We start from the raw sequence: 11,949 nt of genomic DNA, 5'->3' as shown, positions 1-11,949 counted from the left end.
ATCTCAAACGAGAATAAGTTCTTGTTTCCCAGGTGGGAGGCCTCACCAGAATCCAGAAATAAAGGCGTGTGGTCAGAAATACCCCGAGAGAGAGACTGAACTGTGATGAAGGAAAACTTCTGTTCCCATTCTACACTTGCCAGAACACGATCCAGCTTTTCAAACATTGGAATCGGCATCGCATTGGCCCAGGTAAATTTTATGCCCGAAAGCTCTATCTCTCTCAGATCCAAGCTTTCAATGATGGTATTGAACATGAATGACCATATACCGTCAAAATTATCATTGATCTTCTCCTCTCGCCTCCTTATAATGTTGAAATCACCTCCCACCAGGATAGGCAGTTGCTTAGAGCCGCAAATCCTAACCAGATCCGCCAAGAACTCCGGTTTTTGTTCGGGCTGTGCCGCACCATATACCGCCACCAAAGCCCAGTTAAACCCATCTGCCTTCGACCTCACCCTAAACTTAACCGCAAAATCTCTTGTTTGCCATTAGCTTAATTCCCGACCACAACCCCTTCCTTCATGAGAGCTCCTAATTACCATAGAGAGTTCACTGTTCACTTTTTTCAAAAAAGGAAAAGGTTCACAAAGATAAAATAAAAGTTCAACAAATTTGAAAAAAAAGGTTCACAACAATGAGAAAAATTCATGATTTGTTTTTAAACAATTGCGACTTGGAAAAGTTTCACAAAAATGAAAAAGGAAATCACGAATTTGATAAAAGTTAATTAAGTCAAAAAAAGAAAAAAAAGAAAAAATAAGAGAGAAAACAGAACCGAAAAAAACAAAAGTGAGAAAACTTACAAAACTTGTACCGGGGAATATCCAGAAGAAAAACCACCTAGAAACAACATCAGAACAATCATGAAAAGCTTCCCAAAAAACCAGTGAAAATATACCTATATGGGTGGGCGCCGGTTTACGAAAAGCACTATAACCAACTAAGGGGACAAATAGGAGTTGTACTCCTTCACGGTTTGCATGGGCTTGTTTTGTCTAATGCGTGAAAGTTTAGGGCTGCTTTAATTTTTATAAGATTGTGACACGATATAATGTTTACTATGGGTGTTATTTAATTTATAGGAATGTAATAGTTAGGAATCATTTCTATTGGTTTTCCTTTATTGCATTTCAAAGGAATTTGCATGAAGTCTTAGCTCTTGGAAATTTTATAAGCCAATGAATGTAATGGATGCAGCGGTGTAGTGTTGCAGGCTTGCAACTGTGCAAGGCAATGGCGGCTGCCGCCGCGCTAGGGTTAGAAATTAAACACGCCCCCAAAAGAATCTGTTTGTTTGCCATTAGCTATTTTCCAGCCACAACTATTTGCTTCACGAGAGTTCCTAATTGGCGCCAGATGAGATAACTAGCGCTGCAGCCACCACCCCTTCCTTCACTTGAGCTCCTAATTGGCGCCAGATGAGATAACTGGCGCTCCAGCCACAACCCCTTCCTTCACGAGAGCTCCTAATTGGCACGAGATAAGATAATTGGCGCTCACGCGCACGGTCATATCGGCTGGCTCAACTGCATTTTGTTGTAAATCGGTTAACCGATGGACCTGCAGCCGTTGGCAGGGTGATTAGTGATCGTTGGCCGTTGACCACAGAGGATTGACTGTTGATTTTTTTCAAAAAATAAAATGGTTCACAATAATAAAGAAGTTTAACAAATTTGAAAAACGTTTAGAAAATTTGGAAAGAAGGTTCACAACATTGTAAAAAGTCGAAGATTCTTTTAAAAAGGTTCACGACTTGGTAAAGGTTCGCAAAAATGAAAATCAAGAATTTCAAGGAAAAATCACAAGATTTTTTGAAAAAGTCATAATTTGAAAAACCTTAACATAAAATGAAAAAAATCACGAATTTGATAAAAGTTCATTAAGTAAAAAAATGAAAAACGAAAAAAGAAGAAAAAAGAAGAGAGAAAACAGAACCGAAAAATAAAACAAAGTGAGAAAACTTGCAAAACCCGTATCAGGGAATATCTAGAAGAAAACCCGCCTAGAAACTACATCAGAACAATCATGAAAAGCTTCCCAAAAAATCCAGTGAAAAAAATGCTTATATGGATGTGCGCCGGTTTACAAAAAGCACTACAACCGACGTTTAAGGTGACAACTAGGAGTTGTACTCCTTCACGGTTTACATGGGCTTGTTTTATCTAATGCGTGAAAGTTTAGGGCTCTTGTACTTTTTATAAGATTGTGATCCATAGAATGTTTGCTTTGGATGTTATTTAATTTATAGGAGTGTAATAGTTAGGAATGATTTCTACCAGATTTTCTTTATTGTATTTCAAAGGAGTTGCGCATGAAGCCTAAGCTCTCGAAAATTTTATAAGCCAAAGAATGTAATGGATGCATTCGTGCAGTGTTGCAGGCGCCAATGGCCGCCGCCGCCGCACTAGGGTTAGAAATTAAACGCACACCCAAAAAAAATCTGTTTGTTTGCCACTAGCTTAATTCCTAGCCACAATCCCTTCTTCACAAGAGCTTCTGATTGGGGCCAGATAAGATAACTGGCGCTCCAGTCACAACCCCTTGCTTCACGAGAGCTTCTATTTGGCGCCATATTAGATAACTGTCACTCACACGTAGGACTATATTGGCCGGCCCAACTGCATTTTGTTTTAAATCGGTTAACTGGTGGACCTGCGACTGTTGACAAAGCGATCATCGATCATTGACCGTTGACAATAGATAGTTGACCATTGACATTTTCAAAAAAGGAAAGGTTCACAAAAGTAAAAAAGTTCAACATTTCGAAAAAAGGTTTAGGAAATTTGGAAAAAAAGTGTCACAACATTGAAAAAAGTTCACCACTTGGAAACGGTTCGCAAAAATGAAAAAAACACAAATTTGAGGAAAAAATCACAGGATTTGAATTTTTTGTATTTATAAAAAAATTCACATTTTTTTAAAATGTTCACAAATTTGTAAAAGTTCATTAAGTCGATAAAAATGGAAAACAAAAAGAAGATAGAAAACAGAAACGAAAAATAAAACAAAGTGAGAAAACCTGCAAAACACGTACGGGTGAATATCCAGAAGAAAAATCGCCTAGAAAAAAGTCCGAACAATCATGAAAAGCTTTCCAAAAAACCAGTAAAAAAACCTACATGGGTTGGTCCATTTAGACACACAGTGTTGTGGATGGGTGTGCGCCGGTTTGCAAAAAGCACTATAACCTACGCTGGCGACAAATAGGAGTTGGATTTCTTCACGGTTTGCATGGGCTTGTTTTGTCTAATGCATGAAAGTTTAGGGCTCCTTTAATTTTTATAAGATTGTGATACGATAGAATGTTTACTCTGGGTGTTATTTAATTTATAGGAATGTAATAGTTAGGAATCATTTCTACTGGATTTCCTTGTTGTATTTCAAAGTAATTTTGCATGAAGTCTAAGCTCTTGGAAATTTCTAAGCTGAGGATGTAATAGACGCAACGGTGCAGTGTTGCAGACTTGCAGTAGGGCAGGCGCCAATGGCGGTTGCCGCCGCCGCCAGGGTTAATTAGGGCAAGGGGGGGGGGGGCAAGAGCGAAGCGATTTTGGGAGCGACCAGAGTGCGATGCGAGGCTTCGAGATTTTTCTCGGTGTCGGACGCGATGAGTTGGGCCTTGATTTTTGGCCAGCAAGGCACAATCACTCAGCCGCATACCGTCGGCTATTGAAACATCGGTTAGTGTGTGTATTTCAGATTTCTAAGAGTGGAAACCAAACCCTAACCCGAAGACTGAACACGTAGGAAATGAAAACCGAACCGAAGACCCATAACCGAATCAACCGACAATTGGGTTAATTGTCGGGTCTACGCCAAATGCCCTGGGTGAGTGACACTAGCCATGTCTAGTTCTTCTTTGTAGTTCTCAACAAAGTCAAGTCTACCCTGTCTGGTCGCATATGTTTGTGTTTTGACACTAATCTTTATATAACTCTACAACCTCTACATTAGGTCGACGATCGCCTACAACGAAGTCAAAATCATTTGCTTAGGATTTAGAGATGGCGATGACGCTTTACTAGGAGAGGAGTAACGACGATGACACTTGTGTGATGTCTCGACGATGCCCTCTTTAAAGAGGTACTCCCTCCGTTCCGAATTACTTGTCTTGGATTTGTTTAGATACGGATGTATCTAGACTCATTTTAGTGCTAGATACCTCCGTATCTAGACAAATCTAAGACAAGTAATTTAAAACGGAGGGAGTATATGCGTGGGTATCCTGTGGTGTGCCGCTAAGTGATTATGTAACTAAGCAATTCTCTTTTGCTTAATTGTGGAATGAAATTAATCTTTGGCTTCCGTTTTGAAAAGAAAATATATTCTCGCTAGGCGTCTGTGCCCGCTGAACTGGCTGTCTGGCAGCAGCATTTTTTTTCTTCCTTTTTGAGAATGGCAGCAGCGGTTAATTAACACAGGAGATTTCGTCGGTCATCCTCGTCGCCGCGATTACTCCACCCCACCGACCACGGCCAGCCCAATCGGCGATCACCACCTGCAAATCATCCCTCCTTTTCCACCCGAACAGTCCACCCACGGCGCACTACAACTCGAGACAGCACAGCTTCCTCACCAGTCATCACCCAGATCCCAAACAGCCAGTCGGATCCACCCCAGCCCCGCTTCCCAACTCCCCTGCTCTCGCCATGGAGGGGCTCATCAAGGGTTTGGCCAAAGCGGCGATCGGCGCCTTGGAAGGCGACGGCGGCCGGCGGGAGCGGGACGAAGACCGCGACGAGGCGCCGAGCAGGCACCGCCCCGCGCGGGACGTCGAGGAGGTGGAGGACGATGAGGAGGGCCGCGAGCAGCGGGACCGCTCGACGTGGGCCGAGGTGCGCGCCGGCTGTTCGCTCAATTGTGAATGAAGCCGAAGCTTGGCGCGGAATGGCTGGTCGGTCTGGTAAAGCCTGATGGTTTTGGTTGGTTCTGGCAGGTGGTCTCCGAGAAGAAGGGCGGCGAGCCCGAGGAGTCGCGCCGGGGTTCTCGGCCCTCCAGGCGGGTGAGTGGCCTGTTCACTTCGTGTTAGTTTGTGTGATCAGCAGCTGTTGATTTTTTGTCATTGCATTCAGGAGGAGAGGAGGGAGGATGAGGGCTGGGAGAGGACGTGGGGCCGGAAGCAGCAGCAGCAGCAGCATCCATCTGCGCATGGTGGATCTCACAGCCAGGTTGTCCAGATGATCTGGGTGCTTTCATTTCCCATTGATTGAATTTCCATGTTGGGTTGCTGTGTGCTGATTTGGGTTTGTTTTTGTAGTACCAAGGCGAGGACAGGAGTGATGGTGGTAGCCGGCCACCGCAGCAGCAGGCGCCAGCATACAGGAGGCAACAACAGGTTTGATTCTGCTCCGTTTTGTTACATGAAAACTGTGGGTAATTGACCTGCTGTTCAGTCATATACCTACCGATATTGTAGTGTCTGTGCTATAACTGTATCTTAGAGCTTTTCAGTATCAGTCTGAAGTTGGGATGGATTTCTTAATAAGCCGACTCTTTAATTTTTGGATTTTAGGAGGAGGGAGAAGAGAAGAATGATGAAGGTTGGCAAACTGTAGGGGAGAAAAAACAGCATGGAAGACCACAACAGGTTTGTGCATAGCAACCTAAATTAGAGTTAATAGTTGGTTGCAAATACCAGATAAATTTATATGTTTTAGGTAGTGTCTATAGGCCAATATTTTCTCGGAATATAATCAGTGTTATCCAACAATTACATCAAGGATCAAACACCATTTCACTACTATTAACACACTGAATGAAGTAATTACTTTTTACATAATATGATTTCCTAAAGGATCTTTGCCACTAACTTTTCCTTTCCATGTTGCTATCTTTAAACCATTTAGTATCTGAAAGCACCGGAGATTATAATTTGAGCCAATCAGTATTCAAAAGAAAAGAAAAAAGAACTGATCATAGCTCGATACCTGGAAACTTTGATCTATTTGTCTGGGCATTTTTTTGTTGACTTTACGTTTTAAGGTATTACCTTCATGTATATATGAACTAAACTGGTAGAATTCCTTCGGTAAGATGTCATGGTGGTACTATATTAATATATTGTGAAGCTTCCTGGTCCTATTTGAACTCTGAGCTCCTACATAACTTGTTGATGCAGTCTGAAGCATGGAATGCATACAAAAGGCCACCATCTGAACAAGAGTACTCTGAAGATGTTGGTCAGATCCACCATGGCCTAAATGTAGAGCCTACCAGGGAGGAGCTCAATAGCTTGACGGAAGCATGTAGCCGGTTGTGGGAGCTTGATATGAACCGTCTTGTTCCTGGTAAGGACTACAGAATTGAATGTGGAGAGGGAAAGAAGGTTTATCAGAAGGATGATATGGCATCTGAAAACCTATTCAGCTGGCTAGGCGATGATGTGCTCACCAAACCCACCTACTCTCGCTTCTGCGCGCTTCTTGACAATTACAACCCACACCAAGGGTACAAAGAAGTTGTTACTCAGCAGGACAAGCACGAAGAAGCAGCATTTATTGAAGAGATTGCCCGGACGGCGCCGATTAAGTACTTGCACCGGTATTTAGTGCTGAAGGGAGTCGTATCCCAAGACTATGATGACTTCAAGGCAATGCTGACATCCCTTTGGTTTAATTTGTATGGAAGATGTGGCAACTCTAGCTGCTCTTCTGCATTTGAGCATGTGTTTGTTGGTGAGATAAAGGAACAGAGACAAGGAGAGACCGAGGTCTCAGGATTCCATAACTGGATTCAGGTAAGTCCATGTAATGCTTCAGCAGTTTCGTATCGTTGTATGAAAATACATCTGACTGCAGCTACATGACTAATTTGCAGTTTTATCTGGAAGAAGCCAAGGGAAATGTGGACTACCAAGGTTACATATTCCCAAGACGGCGTGGGGAATCGGTGAGCATATAGTCTCAACATTCATAAGATGTACATGTATATAATGTAAGTAATGCATCTAACATGTTCCATTCTCGTTTTCACAGCCTGATTCGGAGACACAGTTACTGACCGTTCAGTTTGAGTGGCATGGTGTGCTGAAATCAGTATCAAGCTCTTTGATTGGTGTTAGCCCTGAGTTCGAGCTGGCACTCTACACACTGTGCTTCTTTATGGGCGGGGAGGATAACCGCGTTGATATCGGCCCGTACACAGTGAACGTCAAGTGCTACCGTATGGGTAACAACAAGATTGGATCAGTCTTTCCCATTGCTGAGAACTGAATTGTGTGATGGCTCATGACCTGCTTCTGCAGGTTTGTAATTCTTGGATTTTAATTTCTCTTCACTTCTGTGAAATTTACACTGTTGCTTAAGAAAAAGAACCACTGTTCGCTCTGTTGTTACAATGCCACACTTAATACCATATATTACGAGGATGCTGATGCTGACTGAGATGCGATTTAACTTTCTGTGTCATGAGCTTTGTTGAAAACAAAAACATAGCCCCTCCGTCCCATAATGTAAGACATTTTTACAAGCTATAGAACGTTTCTTGGGGTTTTAACAAGTTTATTCTAAGTTAGTTTTTGGAAATATAGTTAATCAGTTGAGGGTATAATAGACTAGTCAGAAGCGAGTACAAGGGGGCATGGATCAAATAGGGTGGGAATTGCTGTCATTAATCATTATAGATAACCTAGCAAAGAAAAACCATTCTGGCCTTTACAGCTCAGGTGCTGACCTGCCCGCTTCAGCTCCCTGTTCTCTGTTCCTCCTGTAGCTAGATGTTCACTTGAGAAAATCGGCATCCTTCCTATATAAGTTCCAATTAGTGTGCTTCCTTTGCCAACAGAAGTAAAAATAAAAAAATAAAAAAAATGTGCTTCCAGTATTCCAAAGACTACTATCCAAATGAAACAGTAGGCGCCATTTTCATGTATACAAATTACTGGCTCACGTGAGGCCGACAAAAGAAAGGCATAACTACATTTCATGCTTTTCAACCTTTTTGTACCACCACCAGCTCTTCAAACTTTACTCATCAATCATCAGCTATAGCATTGAAGAAAACTAAATTTCTAAACCATATACAATCATACATCAAAAATAGAACAACAAGAAAACAAAATCCATCAAAATCAAGAGCTCAACGATGGCACGGTACACGTCCGAGGAGCAGCTGCCCTCATGAGCATCAACCTTCTCCTTGCATGAGCATTTGCATTCTCACCTAGGGCAGCCAAATGAAGCATCCGCCGCCTTGCCGACACCGCAGCCTCATCCTCCATGGGTGGTGTCGTTGGTGCCTCATGAAGAAGCGAGCTTTCTTCCAGTGAACGGACATCCTGACCATCCAATTCCTTGTGCTGCATTGCCAGCTTCAGCCTCTCGACCACCTCCACCATTGCGGGGCGGTCCTTTGCATACTTTGCAAGGCAGCTGTTGGCCAGCTTGGCGATCTCTCTTGCTCCTCTCATGGAGTATCTCCCTTCAAGCCTTGTGTCGATGATCTTGCCGAACTGTTCGCTGTCGGCTGGGTGCCGCCTCACCCACTCCAGGAGCTTCTGTTCGTTCTTGGGGCGTTTTTTCTCTACCGAGCATCGAGCCGTGAGGATTTCATACATTACCACTCCGAAGCTCCAGACGTCGCTCTTGGTGGTGAGATGCCCTGTCTGGACATAGTCTGGAGCTGCGTAGCCGTAGGTTCCCATTACCTGAATTTGCGAAGGTAATGAGTGTCCGAGGACTATACATATGAAACATTTAGAATGCCATGTGGTGTGGCTATGCAACCCAAGGAAATTGATCCGGTTACTGTAGCGAAGTTTGCACATACCACTGTAGATACATGGGTTTGACCTTCGGATGGCCCCTCCCTTGCTAATCCAAAGTCTGAAAGTTTGGGTCTGAACTCCTCATCCAACAGTATGTTTGCAGCCTTGAAATCGCGGTATATAATCTACAGATATCGAAAGATCATCATGAGTATAACGATTCAGGCTGTGATGATAATTGGACAATCTGCTTTTTCCATGCAGTAGTTCATAATTCAGTTCTGATGCCATGATCTGATGAGAGCTGCTGGTGTAGAAACTGTCTGCCTACTCTTCTCTTGCTCAAAATAAGCAAACTCAGTCACAGATAAAAAAAAAGCTTCACCAAAGCCTAAGAGGGTGATGGGCACTGGAAGGCAGATTGGTTTTACCTACCTGAAGCTCAAGGCCCTCGTGGAGATACAGTAACCCTTCAGCAGCACCCAATGCTACCTGCAACCTGACGTCCCATGGGAGGACAGGGTGCTCTGGGTTGAACAGGTGGTCGTCCAGGGTCTTGTTGGGCATGAACTCATAGACCAGAAGCCTCTGCGGCCCTTGATCGGTCTGCGTTGCGCAGTAGCCGACGAGCTTGACGAGGTTCGGGTGCTCGACGATGCCGAGGAATTGGACCTCGGCCAGCCATTCCTTGTGTCCCTGAACAAGAGAGCCAGGCGATCAGATCAGATGGTGTAGTCCGGATTCCGGAGACAGTTGAATTCTTTAGTGATGGAATTGCATCGCAGTTTCGGTACCTGGCCGCCGTTGGGGTTGAGCTTCTTGACGGCGACCGCCGTGCCGTGGGGGTTCCCGCCGGGGAGGCGGAGGGCGCCCCTGTAGACGCACCCGAAGCCGCCCATGCCGACCATGAGCAGCGGGCTGAAGTTGGCCGTGGCGCCACGGAGCTCGCTGAGGCCGAACTCCAGCAGGCTTTGCGCGCCCCTTTCCCCGTACAGCTCCGGGATGCTCCGTGCGGAGGAGCCCAAGGACTTGCTCGACGCCGGCCGCGCGCCTGAGCCGTCGGATGTGCTCGTAGCAGTCGCGCTGCAGGCTGGCGATGCGGTCGAGGCAGCGGCGGCATAGTAGGAGGCTGCGGCTGCCGCCTTGGAAGCCGGCGCCGACGCCTCCGGCCGTCTCTTGCGCCTCCATTTCTTGGAGGAAGCTGGCGAAATTCTGCTCGATCGTAGTGGTTTGTAGCCTACCCCGAATCACAAAGAGAAACACCAAGATATTTGGCGATAAAGAAAAGGAATTTTGTCGTCTCCTAATAATTCTTACGCTTCTCGTAGCATCTCTGGAAACAACACAACGGACGGACCAATCGATCAAGAAGTTAAGGCCCTGTTCGGTACCGCTCCATAACTTCGAGAGCGGAGTTGGCGGAGCTGCAGTTCAAAACGGCGAAGTTGCAATTTCCCTGCTTCGCAGATTTCGGGAGTGAATGATTATCGAATAGGGCTTAAGTTTCTGATACTCCGATAGAAAGTCCGGAGATGAGAAAACAAAAAACTGACAGAGGGAAGAAACCAAAAACCAAAAACTGAATCGGAAGAGCTTCAAGAAATGCCTCCAAGTGGCTGAATTTCGATACGCACCAACAAATCAAGAGCTGTACCACACCTAAGCAAAATACGAAGTACTTCAACGTCGCCATTATATGTCTGGCTAGCACCCCAATCAAGCAGCACAGTGGCACACAGTCACGCGGTTTTGCAAGTCGCGGTTGGACCGTTCAAACTATACGGCCGTCATGGGTACATGCACTGATAGAGGACGACGAAAAGCGCGGCCACCTTCTCTCTCCGTAGGGTAGCGATATGTACCAGCGGTTCGCCACTTCTTCGCACTCTGCAAGGCACAGTTCGTTCACGCCACAACTTGTCCCGGCTGCCAAGAAATGTTATCCTTCTGCACCTTGACCGAGACCCGTCGACGTCTACCAGGCCTCGTGAGCTATTCGCGCGTTGAATTTGGCTTCAAAGTGTTGACCTTGCATGCCTGAGATGGCTGGTCGCTCTGTTAGGTAGAAAAACACGCGAGACTCAGAGTTCAACAGAGGTTTTGGTCTTAGCTGGAAAATATCTTATGTTCCATCAACAAACAACCACCAAGGGCAATACAAAAGCCAAACGGTAATGCTATACAGCGAACGTTCCTATGAAGGATAGCATTTAAGAACGTTTCTCGCGGCAATTTATGTTGCGGGAGCGTTGCTACTGGGGTCCAAGCAAAAAGGAAACATATTTTTAACCTCGCTAGGAATTTCATCTCCCTAAACAAGACTTTAGATCCCTGCTTTACTGCCAAGTCATTCTCGTCGTTCTTGACTGCTTGGGCTAGGGATCGGATGTCTGTCTCCATTTCTAGTCCAGTGTGATGCTCAAATTTTGTCCCGCCTATAGGGCCCCGATTCCCGTGGAAAGTTTCGATTCATAGGTCATAGCACAACATACCATAGTGCAATTCTCCCACGGTTCTGCATCATCTTCTCCTGTCGGATGGCTTTGGGGCATTGCCGCCTGCCTCTCCTTCGCTCTCCCGCCCCTCGTTTGTTTATCATGGATGTTGTCATCCTCGTTGTTGTATGACTCGTGCCCCCCACCCCCTCTAGTTTGTGCTCGTCCATTCCTCTGTTCTCCTTCTGTGGCCTATGTGGCTGCTGGTCTGATGGCGCTGGGCATGGTCTCATTGTTCGGTGACATCGTGCTGACTATTTACACTTGCGCGAGTGTTGTTGACGCATGGCTGGTGGCGGATTCATCCTTGGGTTGATTGTGCTTCAATTGTTGTCATCTTTGGAGTCATGTTTGAGTTGTGTTGTTGTTGACTGGTGTTTTGCTATCTTGCCATGCACAACACTCTTGTTCTAGTCTAGGATGAGTTTGTTGCCTATTACTCGTGAATTTTTGGGTTAGTAATGCTTAGTCGTTTGGTTCTCTAGATGGCTCGTGCCTCTATGGCGATGTATGGGTTGTGCATGTGTATCCTCTTCTTTTTTTAATGCAATTACTACATCCAACTCTCCTGCATTGTTAAGAAAGAATAGAGGTAATAGAAAATTTACCCTATCCTCAAGATGCAAAAGGGCTGCAAACTTTTCTAGGGCATGCAAGTTTTTATAGGCGGTTCATTCTCTAAACTACCAAAACCACTCACTAAACTTTTGCCTAAAGACTTCCCATATTATTTTTGCGAGGAAT

General features: G+C 45.0%; 2 protein-coding genes across 2 annotated transcripts; one reads left to right on the top strand and one right to left on the bottom strand.

Moving 5' to 3' along the window:
* The first annotated feature begins 4,522 nt into the window (after nt 1–4,522).
* LOC123189959 (poly(U)-specific endoribonuclease-B) lies at nt 4,523–7,384 on the top strand. The gene is made up of 8 exons (XM_044602496.1): nt 4,523–4,841; nt 4,943–5,008; nt 5,079–5,174; nt 5,264–5,341; nt 5,519–5,593; nt 6,125–6,742; nt 6,823–6,894; nt 6,981–7,384. The coding sequence occupies exons 1-8, from the start codon at nt 4,656–4,658 to the stop codon at nt 7,215–7,217; spliced, it is 1,428 nt and encodes a 475-aa protein (XP_044458431.1). The 5' UTR covers nt 4,523–4,655; the 3' UTR covers nt 7,218–7,384.
* A 462-nt stretch (nt 7,385–7,846) lies between these two features.
* On the bottom strand, nt 7,847–10,536 carry LOC123189960 (probable serine/threonine-protein kinase PBL19). The gene is made up of 4 exons (XM_044602497.1): nt 9,505–10,536; nt 9,146–9,406; nt 8,773–8,895; nt 7,847–8,650 (listed from the first exon to the last, which is right to left on the bottom strand). Exons 1-4 carry the CDS (start codon nt 9,616–9,618, stop codon nt 8,075–8,077), a joined length of 1,074 nt encoding a protein of 357 aa, XP_044458432.1. The 5' UTR covers nt 9,619–10,536; the 3' UTR covers nt 7,847–8,074.
* Between the last annotated feature and the right edge of the window lie 1,413 nt (nt 10,537–11,949).

This window comes from Triticum aestivum, chromosome 2A (genome assembly GCF_018294505.1).
Source record: "Triticum aestivum cultivar Chinese Spring chromosome 2A, IWGSC CS RefSeq v2.1, whole genome shotgun sequence".
NCBI lineage: Eukaryota > Viridiplantae > Streptophyta > Magnoliopsida > Poales > Poaceae > Triticum > Triticum aestivum.
This window is presented reverse-complemented; position numbering and strand designations above follow the sequence as displayed.